At 32.8% G+C, this 13,709-nt stretch overlaps 1 protein-coding gene across 7 annotated transcripts in view; it reads left to right on the top strand.

Moving 5' to 3' along the window:
* The window catches only part of TBCK (TBC1 domain containing kinase), a 223,602-nt gene that overhangs the window by 136,267 nt on the left and 73,626 nt on the right, over positions 1-13,709 (top strand). For all 7 annotated transcript variants that reach the window (XM_057502508.1, XM_057502510.1, XM_057502506.1 and 4 more), the window contains 3 exons: positions 5,522-5,558; positions 6,601-6,762; positions 13,348-13,523. In XM_057502508.1, coding sequence (XP_057358491.1) covers positions 5,522-5,558; positions 6,601-6,762; positions 13,348-13,523 — 375 coding nt within the window. The remainder of the gene's footprint in view (positions 1-5,521; positions 5,559-6,600; positions 6,763-13,347; positions 13,524-13,709) is intronic.

Raw genomic sequence — 13,709 nt, 5'->3', positions numbered from 1 at the left:
ACTAAGAATAATTTTATATATTTTCATATTTGTAATAAAGTATTTCATTATTTAATTGCTGTTTTTTAAATTAAAATCAAACCAGCTTGGTATTCAAAATTATCTTATTTTGCTGTCTTTTTTGTGTGTAAGGCTTGTATTATGAAGATGTACCATATCCTAAGTAGTTATTTAATATGAAAATATCAGTTAAAATTTTAAAAGGTAGAAATATAGCAAGAATAAATAACAGGCATTACAGTCTTACAGAGTTGAGTATCTATTGGTTTACCTGACTTTAATTTAGCTGGTAGGAGGTAACTTGTGCTGATGAGCACCTAAGTGGTGTTATGTATTATATAAGAAAAATATATTCACCTTGAATTAATTATGATTTAAGAATATCATTAGGATGTACTTCATTTCACTTATTTCTAATAACTTTTTTCTTAATCATTTCACTTATTTCTAATAGCTTTTTTCATAATTGTTGTCAAAGTACAGCTATATAAATCAAAATTTCATCAATTTTTTTCAATACTTTCCACTGTTTAATATGAAGGAGATACACACACACACACACACACACACACACACACACAGCTCCCAAAGAAGGACAATTAACAAGTTCTTTTTTCTCAATATCTCATTTTTATGGAAAAAAACTTCACAAGAAAGTACATAATCTCATTATTGTTTGGATTTTTCAATCTATCCCTTTTGGTTATCTTCATTACGTATTGCATTCTTTCTTTCAACAGATACTTGAGTGCCTATTAATGTGCCAGACATTTTCTAGCCCTAGATACATCAAGGAAAAAAGAAAGTGGACAAAATCTCTGCCCTTGAACTAATATCTAATGGGGGATAGACAATAAAGAAGCAATGTGATATGTTAGATAGTGCTAAGCACTAGAGAGAAAAAGAAACAAAACAAAACTAAGCTAAAGCAGAGCCATGGATGTTAAGTGCTCAGTTGAAGGAGGAATCAAATTTTTAAATAAAGTAGCCAGGAAAACTTTACAGGAAAGGCAATCTTTGAATAAGGTTGAGGGAAAGAGCAATCTGAGCAGAAGCAACAGCTCGTGTTGTAGGTCTGGTATGTAGTCATGCCAGGGATGTTGAAGGGGCAGCTGGGAGACCAGTGTGGCTAGAGCACAGTGAACCAGAAGATGAGAGTCAAGGAGGTGATTGGAGGGCCAGATTGCGTAGTTAGGACTTTAGCTTTTATTGTCAGTGGTGGAAAACCACAGGATGCTGTTGAGCAGAGGAGTGACGTGTTCTGATCTAAATATTTTAACAAGATCATTCTGGCCCCTATAGTAAGAGAAACTCAAGGAGGGGCAAGGATGGAATCTAGAAAACTAGTCAGGGGCTATTGTAATAATCTAGGCAAAAGATGATGGTGGTTTGAATCAGAAAATAAGCAGTAGAGGTACTGAGAAGTTTTCATATTTTGAATCTGTTTTGAAGGTAGAAACAGCAGGACCACTGGTGACAATTTTTTTATACAGTGTAGAAGAAGGATTAAAGAATGAGTTCAGAATGTTTTACTTGAGCAATTGGAAGAATAGAATTGCTCTTAACTGAGATTTGGAAGACTATCCTTGGAGGCACAGATTTTGGAGAAATCTGGGAATATCAGTTTGGGACATGTTATGTGTATGAGTTAAACATACAAGTGGAAATGTCAAGTAGGCATTTGAATATCCAAGTTTGAAATTTAGGGGAGAGGTCTGGGATGGAGCTATGAATTGAGAATAAGAATTGGCCATTAGATTTAACAACATGGAAATCTTTGATGACAAAGATATGAGGAGTTTTGGTGATAAGGTAGGGGCAAGAATACAATTGGAGTAGATTAAGAGAATATTTAATGAACATCTACTGCTCTCAATGCAATGTATGTTCCTTACAGGCTGGAACTGTGTATGCCGTGTTCACTACTTTATCCTAGCATAGGTCAGGCAGAGTGAATTCCCCTTTGCCTGCCTTTTGTTTTATTCAGACCTCCAACAAATTGCATGAGGCCCTCTCCCATTAGGGAAGGCAATCTGCTTTACTAAGTCTACTCATTCACATGTTGATCTCATCCAGAAACATCCTCAAAGACATACCCAGAATAATGTTTAACTAAATATTTGGGCATCTTGTGTCAGTCTAGTTAACTAACACATAAAATTAATCATCATAAGAACCATTGACTTTTCTTGTGATTATTGATATGGTTGCCTTTAAATCTGTTATTTTGCTTTTTTTATCCTTGTTGTCTAATCAGTTCTTTATTCTCTTTTTCCTTTTCATCTATCTTTTGGTTCTTTGGATATTTCTTTCTATGATTCAATTTTGTCTCCTTTGTTGGCATATTAGCTATATCTCTGTTGTATTTTCTTATTGGATTCTTTCAGATTTATACAGTGGTCCTCAACCGGGGGCAGTTATGCCTTCCAGGAGATTTTTGACAATGTCTGGAGACATTCCCAACGTAACTGAGCCAGTGCTGCTGGCATCTAGTGGGTAGAGACAGGGTTGCTACAAAAATGTCATACAAAAGACAACCCTCCCTCCCCTACAAAGAGTTATGCAACCAAAAATGTGAATAGTGCTCAGGTTAAGAAATTCCATTTTATATTATAATTCTTCAACTTATCACGGTCTGCTTTTAAAAAGTGTTATACCATTTCACATATAGTATAAAACTTTACAATGTATACCTCCTTTTCTCCCTCCCAACATTTGTGGTGGTGTTGTCCTACATTTTATTTCTACATGTTATAACCCCTACAATAAATTATAATTTGTGCCTTAAAGAGTCAATTATTTTAAAGATTTTTTAAAAAATACTCTTATTTAACCTCATATTAATAATTCCTGAGTCTCTTCTTCTTTTGTGTAGACCAGATTTCCATCTGATATCATTTTCTTTCTGCCTTGAGGACTTCATCCAGCATTTCTTGTGTGTGAAAGAATCTGTTTTACCTTTTGTCTTTGAAAGATACTTTTGCTGAACATACAATTCTAAGTTGACAGATTGTGGGTTTTTTAATTTTTTTATTGAAGTATAGTTGAAATACAGTATGGTTTGTTTTGGGGTTTTCTTTTTTGGTACTTGAAAAATGTTGCTCCACTGTCATTTGTTGTGCACTGTTTTCAACAAGAAAACATTCTTCTCACTGATGCTCTTACGTAATGTGTCTTTTTTCCCTCTAGACTACATGTAAGATTTTTCTGTTTACCACTGATTTTGAGAAATTTCAGTATGATGTGCCTTGGTGTACTTTTCTTCATGGTTCTTGTGCTTTGGGGTCTTGAGTTAATTGGATCTCTTTAGTTTATAGTTTTCATCAAATTTGGAAAATGTTCAACTATTATTTCTTCAAATTTTTTTTTTCTGTTCCCTCTCATCTTCTGTATCACTTTTGGAGTTTCCAGTAACATATATATTCAGCCACCAGATGTTGCTTATTGATGTTTAGGACATGTTGGGTTTTCTTTTTCCTGTCTTTGTTTCATTTTGGGTACTTTCTGTTTCTATGTTTCCAAGCACACTAATATTCTCTTCTGCAATGTGTGATCTGCTCTTAATCCCATTCAGTGTATTTCTGTCTCAAACATTGTATTTTTCATCTCTAGAAGTTAGATGTGGTTCTCTTTTTTGTCTGCTATGTCTTTACTTAACTTGAACATTATTCCTTAGTCTTTTGAACATATGGGAAACAGATATAAAAAGTATTTTAACTTCCTTTCCTGCTGTTATAAATATTTGTATCAGTTCTATGTTCATTTTGATTAAATGACTTTTCTCCTCATTGAGGATCATTTTTTTCCTGCTACTTTGCACTACTGGTATTTTTTACTGGGTTCCAGTCATTGTGAATTTTACTTTGTTGGATGTTGGATGTTTTATATTCTTGTGAATAGTTTGGAGCTTTGTTTGGGGATGCAGCTAAGTAACAGTGAAACAATTAGGTCCTTTCAAGGCTTGCTTTTAAGGTTTATTAACTGAGGCAGGGCACCATAATTTGGGAGCATAATTTTATGCCTTTTGAGTACTCTACCCGATGCCTTGATTATTACAGAGTTTTGTTTTGTTTTCTTCATTCTGGCTAATGGTAAGATTACCTATTCCTAGCTTTGTATGAGCCTGCCACGTTTTCCCCCTGACCCTATAAAGTGGTTCCTTCCCCACTTTGTGTAGTTTACTCATACGCATGCCTTCTTCTGTATGTGGAGAAAAAAGGATTGTTAGCTTGTGGCTGAAATAATTCAGATAAAATTTCTAATGACAAACAACTGGCTTTGATCAGAAGGGGAGAGAATAATGTAATTTATATCATGTCCTTGAAAGAACAGTTGAATAATAGTGATGAAACTAATTTCTACTAACTTTATTTTTAAATTTAAGTTAGGCTGAAGAGTTCAGATTTTGTTACATTTTATCGTGTCCTACTATTCATACCCTTTACAATAAAGTCATAAACCTCTGTACTTTTCAGTTTTCCCATTTGTAATGTCACTTGAAAGAACTGTGTGTCAGTGTATATAAATGATGATCTTGTGGAGAGCAGTGGGCTTTATTTCATATACTAGATTTTAATGTATCATATAATTATATTTATGATTCTTGGCTGGCACTTTGGTTGCATACATACTCAGTTGTGTGCAGTGCAAAGGCATATGCAGCTCTCTTCATAAAATCATAATTGACAAGTGCTCAAAGAATATTTAATCCTATAGGTAGTACAAAAATTTACCTATAGACAGTACAAGAATCTTTGTCAAAAAGTAGCCTTCATTGTTGCAGAAAGTAAAATAAGAGCTTTCTTGGATTTTTCAACAAATTATTACTGATTTTTAATACTTGCTATTTTAAAAAAGACAAAGGAGACTTTACTCTATTTTTAGAAATTAAGAATGATTTCTCACTTCCAAAATCTCACAAATTGAAACTATGTGTGTGTGTGTATTATTTCATTCCTAGACAGGAAACTTAGGAAAAGAAATTTGTCACTAAGCTAAAGAATCAAATTATTTCATTTTTATATCTCATTGCTTTTTATGTGTTATGAAGCTTCCTATTAATTTAGAAAGTGGTAACAGAAGCCATATGCTTCAATACCTTTTTATGAGACATTTTGAACATTTTCAAATATCTCATCAATTCTAAAAATATAATGGTAATGCAACACTGATGAGGACTGTTTAACTCTCAGGAATATTTTTGTACAAGCTGAAAAGTACACCCTTGAAATTAGCATGCTGGATTGTGTTTGGATTATGTGTTGTCTTGAGTGTATCTTTTGATGAAATGAAGACATTCTGTGGAATAATCCTTGGCAAAAAGGTCATCTGCAATATTTATAACATATTATTCAATAGAGTATTTATGATAATAATTACAGTTATCTACATTCTTTTTTTATTTTAATCAGTGGTGTAGCCAAAACATAGAACTTTTTACCATTCAGTTTATTGGTAATCATTTAATTAATCTCTTTTATTTCTTCTTTATCCATTCCCTGTACCCCTTTTCTACTCATAGCTGTATGCCATCCCTTGGTTTCTCACCATGTTTACTCGTAAGTATAATTTTCCTTTTCTTTTAGTATTGTGTTAATAAAAGGACAGCTCCATTCTTCCCCAGTATATAATAGTTACAGTAATATTAAGCAAGTTTAATTATATAAGTATGCTTACATAATTCTAATGGAATTGGGTAGGAAAAAATTTCAGTTGTTCTGACTGCTAAGTGTCAAAAGAGTATTGTATAGAATAAAAACGTATCTCACATGTCTCTTCCCTGTCTTGAAAAATAAATTAGCTAATATTTATGTAATGTTTTGGAAGATAACTTTTACAACCAAGTCAGACTTAATTTTTAGAGACTCCCTAATACCTAATACTTTTGTTATTTCCTAAACTAAAATTCTTCTAGAAATGAAATAGAATGTGTAAATTGTATTACTTTCACAATTGTGTGAATGTGTAGTACTTAATCAGTTATTACAGATATTAATACAGTGGAAACCCTGGTTAAATATGTACATATGATAAATGGAATATCATATTTGTGGTAGATCTGTATGCATTGCCCCTGCAATATATCTCCAGTATTGTTAAGTGTAAAAACGAAACTTGCAAAGTATAGAAAATTGCTAATTGGATTTTTATGGAAATTTAAAAAGTGAATTTAATAATTATTTTAAATTAATAATTATACTTTTTAAATTAAAAAATTTAAATTCAGAATGAATAATAGAAAGTAACAATAGTGACTCTAAAGCAATGCTGAAGTTCATCTATCTAAATAAACTTGTTAGAATAATATAATTGGAAAATTCTAGGAAGAAATAATAAATGGAACAACTATACCAAGATTGATATTGGAACATAGAAAATGTCATCTGTTTGATCAATCTGATTATCAACTTTTTAAGACACCTGTAGAAGCAATAAATCTACAAACCAAATAAACATTTTATAAAAACAATGTAGTAGTATTTGTTCTTAAATAGTTTTGACCATAAGGTAATTGTCATATGTCTGGTAAGGAAGCTTGTTACTGTCTTAATTTTTGTTACTTTTTATATTTTAGTTTATTTGTATATCATTATTTTATAGATGTGTTTCCACTGCACAAAATTTTCCACCTGTGGGATACCTTACTACTTGGGAATTCCTCTTTTCCCTTCTGTATTGGTGTAGCAATTCTTCAGCAGCTACGGGACCGGCTTTTGGCTAATGGCTTTAATGAGTGCATTCTTCTCTTCTCTGATTTACCAGGTACCAGTATAAATAAGTGAAATCATTAATGGAATTTAATTATAAGATAATGATACATTCTTTCAGTAGACTGCAAGAATAATCATACAGGCTTACAGAATGTCTTCTGCTTGAGCCTTATCGTTCCTCTCTGGATACTCTACCTTGGAGGCTGCCTCTTTCTCTGACTAGTATTGTAGATACAAAACTGGGTCATACTAGCTCACTAGTGGTTTATTCTCATCTCAGTAATACCACCAAAATGGTACAAGAGCTGGAGGCAGTGACATATGTGCCTTTTTGCTTAGGACAGGCCTGTGTATCTTGAGCTGACAGAGAGTAAATAAAGGCTACTTCGGAAGATGTTTGAGAATCAGTGTTTATACAAAGATGTAATTCACAGGAAACTTTGCTGTCTCCTATCCATAGCTGCTTGCTAACAATTTGACAATTTGAGGAAAGGAAACACTGTTCCCTTGGGAGGGCAAATCACACTCCAGGAAAATTTCACTTCATTCAATGCAGAATAGTAAGTTAAGCTATATTCTGTATTCACAATTGAGGATCTTGTAACTCTAGGAGTTCAGTGCTTAAGGTAGAAATACAGAATGCAGCTATGGTCTAAGCTTGGATGCTGTAGTTGAAAAGATAAAAGTAATGTGGTTACCTAGGATATAACAATCTTTGGAAATTAAAAAACTAAACTACATTTTTGCAGAAACCAAAATGTTTCAGGTAGGAAAATTCTACTTTATTCAAATAGCATTTCTTTGTCTACAAACCTTTCTGTTGAGTTTATCACTGTTCTCCATATTTTCAGGCAGGCACAAGTGACTAGTGATAATAAACACACTTGAAATATCTGAGATAAATTTACCTAAAAAACAAAGAAAGAAAGGTACTTTAAGATTATATATTTATTAAGCACTCTCCACAGAAATAAGAAACCTTCTGTATTTTCAGTGGATGATCTGTATCTGGGACTCCACCATCCCTTTGTCATTAGAAATCTTCATCCTTTTGGGAAAATAATTTTAAAAATGCTTGAATTTACTTAAAACTTCTCTTTCTCCCTTCCTCCTACCTGAATTGAAAGTATCAGCATCAGCTTCCTAACTTACCAAACTTTACTTATTTCCTACATGAACAAATAGTAGGTTAGTTCTTATTTTTCTCTAGGAGATTCTTTATGACAAGTTATCTATCTTTTTTTTTCCTTTTGGTGTTAAACAATAACAAAGAAGCTGGTTTCACAAACCAGAAATACTGTCTGTACTCTGCAGATGTTTTCCTGTCATTCTCAACTTGCCAAAGTAAACAGAGGTTGACTGATTAGATTAAAAGAATTTTTCTGGTCAGTTCTAAAAAGAATATTAAGAATGCTGATTATGCATTTGAAACCAAATTTAGTGACTTCCAATTTCATACATAAATACTCCAGTTAAAAACTGGAGACAATCTGTTTTTGTGTGAAATTATCTGTTTCATATTGTATAGGCAGATTAGTGGTAACTTTGCTTGTCCATTAAAATAAAATTATTATTTCTGAAATCAGAAAGTAAGGATATTTGTTTGTTAGAACTGATTCATTGAAAAGTAAACTCTACTTACTTTTGAAATTAGGATACCTTCTATTGATGTGAATCACCTTGATCCTCAGTGCTATCATTTTGGCTCATCACTTTATCACTATATATAATTCCTGTTGGGGAAGAAAAAAATTTATAAGAAAAACGTGACTTAAAAGAACTAATGGGTTTAAATGCAAACTTTGCCCTTAAGTACACCTGTGCTTTGTTTAATTTTTAATCAAACTGCACTTATTTGGGATATGTCTCCTAAATAGATCTAAAGAGATGTCTTTTAACATCATGTTGAGCCTCTTAACTATACTTGATGCTTGAAGGAACTGGAAAGTGGTCATGAAAGTCCTAAAAAGTGAATCCAAATGAACACACACACACACACACACACACACACACACACACACACACACTCTGAATGTGCCTTTTCTAAGCAAAGTTTATGTGATATAAGCTTGGAAAATACTTGAAAGAAACAAGCTTTTTAAGTCTAAAAAAAGAATAGTTAAGCTGACTGTGTATTACTTTATTTCTTGATACAGGCTTTATAGATAAAGATAGGTTAAGATTAAACATTAACTTGAACTTACTAAATATGTTGTGCTTTCCTAAAATCACCATTTAAGTGAGTTTAAAAGTATAAACAATGAGAACAAATTTAACTAAATTCTTTGCTGAAGCAGATTAGCAAATACACTGTTCAAAACATCTGTTTACAGTGATATGGAAACACCACCCGTTTAATAACCTTGTGAACAAAATATCCTTGCTTTCTTGATGTTTTACATTGTCCTTTTTAGTTATTTCTTTTTACAAAAAGAGGCCAAATAGTCTAGTGTTTAAGAGCATGGGATGTAGAGCCAGATCACCTGGGTTTCAGATCCTGGCTCTACCACTTACAGCTACGTGACCTTGTGGACATGACTTTAACCTCTTTCTGTATATACCTCCTTAGCTCTGATGAGTTATTGTATCTACCTCATATGGTAGTTGTGTTAAATAAATCATTATATCTAAACAACTTAAAGCAGTGCCTGGCAAAAAGCAAGTGCTATATAAGTGATTACTATTATTATTAATGTTATCATCATTATTATTATGCTTTTCTTCACATTTTCCATTCTGTCATGACAAGCTTTCCTATTGATAGTATAAATGCAGCAGTCATTCCACTTGTTTTTTTTCTATAAATTAATGAAGTAGATATCAATCATATAGATTTCTTTGTCAACAAAAGCAATTAAGGAATTACCTAAGAAGTCAAATAAGCCTTCAATGTTAAGTGTGTATTATGGCTGAGAGGAATATCTCCTTCCATTGCTCAGAGACCACATAGATAGTGGAAAGAGAGCCCAGACTTTGTAGTCAAGACAATCCTAGCTCCACCACTCCCTATCTGTGTGAACTGGGAAACTTTCAGTGTGGTTCTGCTGCTGAAAAGATGGTTTATAGAATGGGGTAGATATGAGGTCACATCCACGCTCTAGCAGATAGTAGCTATGTGAACTTGGGCAAGTTTTTAATAGCACTCAGAGAGAATCCTATACATTATAAAAATTTCAGTAAAATGGAGATAAACAGTATCTGCTTTATTATGGCAAGCACTGAAAATAATACATGTAAGGCACCTGACACAAATCCTGGTACTGAGTATGCATAACTTTTTTTAAGTACATGTAACCTCTAATATTTTAAATATGTAAAGAATGTGTAACATTCAGTCTTTTTAAGTTCCTTCTCTTTCCTCCTTTCCTTCACTTGATACTAACCCTTAATCCTTGAAGGGGGAATACAGCAGAAACGCATTACTATTTTTATCAAAAGTTGTTCCCAACTTCTATTCCCTTGTAGTAGATTATTATATGGTGTGGGTTTACTTTCCAAGAAAGTAGTAGTAGAAACAAATAGTAGTAGAAAATTTTGCTTAAACTTCTTGACATATATTGGTATGTGTGTCATTTTAGTACTAGAGGAAATAACTATGACAGCTGTACATTTGGTATTTCTCATATAATTTAAAAATAGTGTTATGGTATTTTGTAGAAACAAATAGTAGTAGAAAATTTTGCTTAAACTTCTTGACATATATTGGTATGTGTGTCATTTTAGTACTAGAGGAAATAACTATGACAGCTGTACATTTGGTATTTCTCATATAATTTAAAAATAGTGTTATGGTATTTTGGAAGAAATACTGAGTTTTCCACAGCACCATCAATACCGGATGTTGGCCATTGGTGTTAAGAACACAATTTCCAGGTTACCACCCTTTAACCCCAGTTACAGGTTGAGTTCTGTCAGCCTTCAGCCTGCTCTGATATTATTCTGCTATTGTGTCCATCTGAATTGAACTCAGAATGTGAAAAGAAGCACATAACAAGACAATTCATCCAAAAATAGCATGTAAATTAATAATGGTAACAGTAAAGCTAAACCCCAATAAATGTGGACTTGTGAAAAATACCATGTTTAGAACAAAAAGGCCAGGCAAGGGTAAACTTACTTTGGGGAAACATTCAATAATATATTTATCAATGAGACTCACCAACTTTGCATTTGTTTTTGAGCAGTGAAGCACCTGAAGTGGTTAAAATGGTTGTCAGGAAATTTTCGCCACTTTCTATGAGACCTTAGGATAAATAAGTTTATTCATTCAACACTTGTTTAATAAACCTAAGTAGCTATTAAATGAAAGACACAGTACTATGCACTGGGGTCATAAAAATAAAGATAAGATAGTACCAGCTATGTAGGAGGATGGGGAGAAAGCACTGGAGGCTTAGAAAATGTGTGAAGATGACACAGGTGTGCAACTGCATGATCACCTAATATAAGTAGGATGCTAATAGAGTGACAAGAGGATTGGATGAGAGATAAACGTATCTGGAGTGGAAGGGCTGGGATAACAGCACTGGTGGTGGTGATAAAAATTGATGATACAGAGTCCTGATATGGGGACCTTGCATGACATGTTGAGGAATTTGGATTTTATGCTATATGCAGTTGGAAAGTTTTAAACAGGAAAATGACATGATAAGATTTGTATTTTAGAAAAATGGTTGTAGGTATAGTGTGGAAAATGGATTGGACACTTCTAAAATGCGATGATTCGAAGCAATGGAAAGAGAACAGCTGACCAAGTACAAGTTCAAGAATATGCTAAAAGAGTATGTATAGAATTTAGGTCCTTTAATTTAGATCCTTTAGGACTTTCTAGATGCTGTCTCTCTTTAACAACTGCAAAATCTTAGTAGGTTGATCTCCCACAGCAGACTTGTTTTAAAATCCTCTTTATCTAGTAATAACATTCTATCCATATGTTCCTTGGATTACAGATGAAACTCAATCTTCAAGCGTGGATTAGTGAGTTACTCAAGATTATTGGGTTTTTCTTTGGAAGGCCTTGAATCTATGCTTATCTACCCACTGCAATATGTTTCATTTCACTACACTAAATGATGATAGAGGTGCTGTCAGCTTGAGGATGTCATAAAGTACTGTCCTTACAAGTGCCTAAAATGCTTGCAATGTCCTATGTGATAGGTATGCTAGGAGCATATTTTGTTCTAACAAGGATAGTCTTTGTGTCCTGGAGAGCTTCAAGATGAAGGCTGATCATCAGAAAGACCAAACCATAATTAGAAGCTTAGAACTTCTAGTGCCACTCCCATCCTCCTAGAAGGAGAAAGAGGGTGGTGATTGAGTTGATATAAGAGCAGATAAACAAATGCTTAATTGAGTAACTGGTCTTTCTGGATCTGTTGGCCATACACCAAATCTAAAAGAATTTGGAAATAAAAGATGCCTTATAACACTTGAGTAACTTAGACATTCTACTTATAATAATACACTTAATATTGTTAAATCACTTGGTTTTTGCACTCTACAAAAGCAGATAATTAATGCATGACTCATAAACTATCTACAGAACCAACTTAAATGCCTGCTTACTTTCCCCCTTATATATAAGTTCCTCAATTTAAAAAGGGAAATAGGGGTCTTACTTTGTCAAAATTTAAAACATGAAATATATATTTCTTCATTGTTTACTCTGACTTTTGCAGAAGAAATGAGGGTATCTGCCACTTAATAATGCTAGGAATAAGAAGGGAAAAGCTAGTCTGTACTGAACTTCTTTATCCTAGTCAACTACTTGAATTTCTGCTGCCATTTCTGTGATCTCACCATTTCTCCCATACATCAACAGCTTACTTTCCATCAGAAATTTTGACCTCCTAAAGAGCCACAGTCTCATCAAAACACACAAACAATAGTTTAAAATTATAATAAATGTTCCTATGTATATTACCTCTGTGTCAAAGATGTTTAAATTTCAAATCTGAGAAAGACAAGAAAATCTATGAAAATGTTTCCTCCTAATCATTTTAAGCAAGTACATTTAATCTCTTTATATATGAAATCTCACTTAAACTTTTCTACACTTAAGAAATTATAAAAGGAAGGAAGAAGTGCTGAATTGAGATTTTAGAATTCTGCCCTGATTACTTTATATCTTTTTTAATAAATAGAAATGAAACTTTTAGAACATGTTACTAAGAGTTATAGTGAATCAACACCTTAATCTTTTCCCTGCCCACTCCCAAATTCCAATCTCCTCACCACCAATCGCTATTTTATTTTGAAAAAATGAAAATATTATCAGAGTAATTGAGGCAGATTCTTAAATAATGTTTAAATAATGATATATTGAAATAGCCAAGTACATATACTGTATCTATGTGTTGTGTATATACACACACAGATAATACCAGATAACACACACAAAATATATGTATAAATTTACATATGTAAGTGTATGTGTATATGTATGTACATAATAATTCTAAATATCTACCTTTCTATTCATAAGTATGCTAATTAGTGTCTGCATCATTTTTTTCACTGATACTTTTTCTAATTAACATTTTAGCCATATTTGGATATATGCATTTAGGAAAGATTGTTTTTTACACAAATGTAGCAATCCAAATTCTTTGCTTTTCTTAAAAAAAAATCTCTCTAGAAATTGACATTGAACGCTGTGTGCGAGAATCAATCAACCTGTTCTGTTGGACTCCTAAAAGTGCTACTTACAGACAGCATGCTCAATCTCCAAAACCAACTTCTGAAAGCAGTGGAGTCAGGAATTCAGCACCGTATTTCTCCACTGAGTGTCCAGATCCTCCAAAAACAGATCTGGTATGTATTTGCAGTTTTAATTTACAAACTCTCAAAGAAGATAGATGTTAAAATTAATATATAGTAGTGTCATTATTGCTCATAATAGTATTATGTCTTTATCACATAGTTTTTTCAGATATATGGTTGTATTCATGAAACTATTTCAGATAACCTTTATGTCTGTTTGATTATCCAGTTAAGAGT

This window comes from Manis pentadactyla, chromosome 5, assembly GCF_030020395.1.
Source record: "Manis pentadactyla isolate mManPen7 chromosome 5, mManPen7.hap1, whole genome shotgun sequence".
NCBI classification, from domain to species: domain Eukaryota; kingdom Metazoa; phylum Chordata; class Mammalia; order Pholidota; family Manidae; genus Manis; species Manis pentadactyla.
The sequence above is the reverse complement of the archived record's forward strand: the minus strand, read 5'-3'. Positions and strand labels throughout refer to the sequence as shown.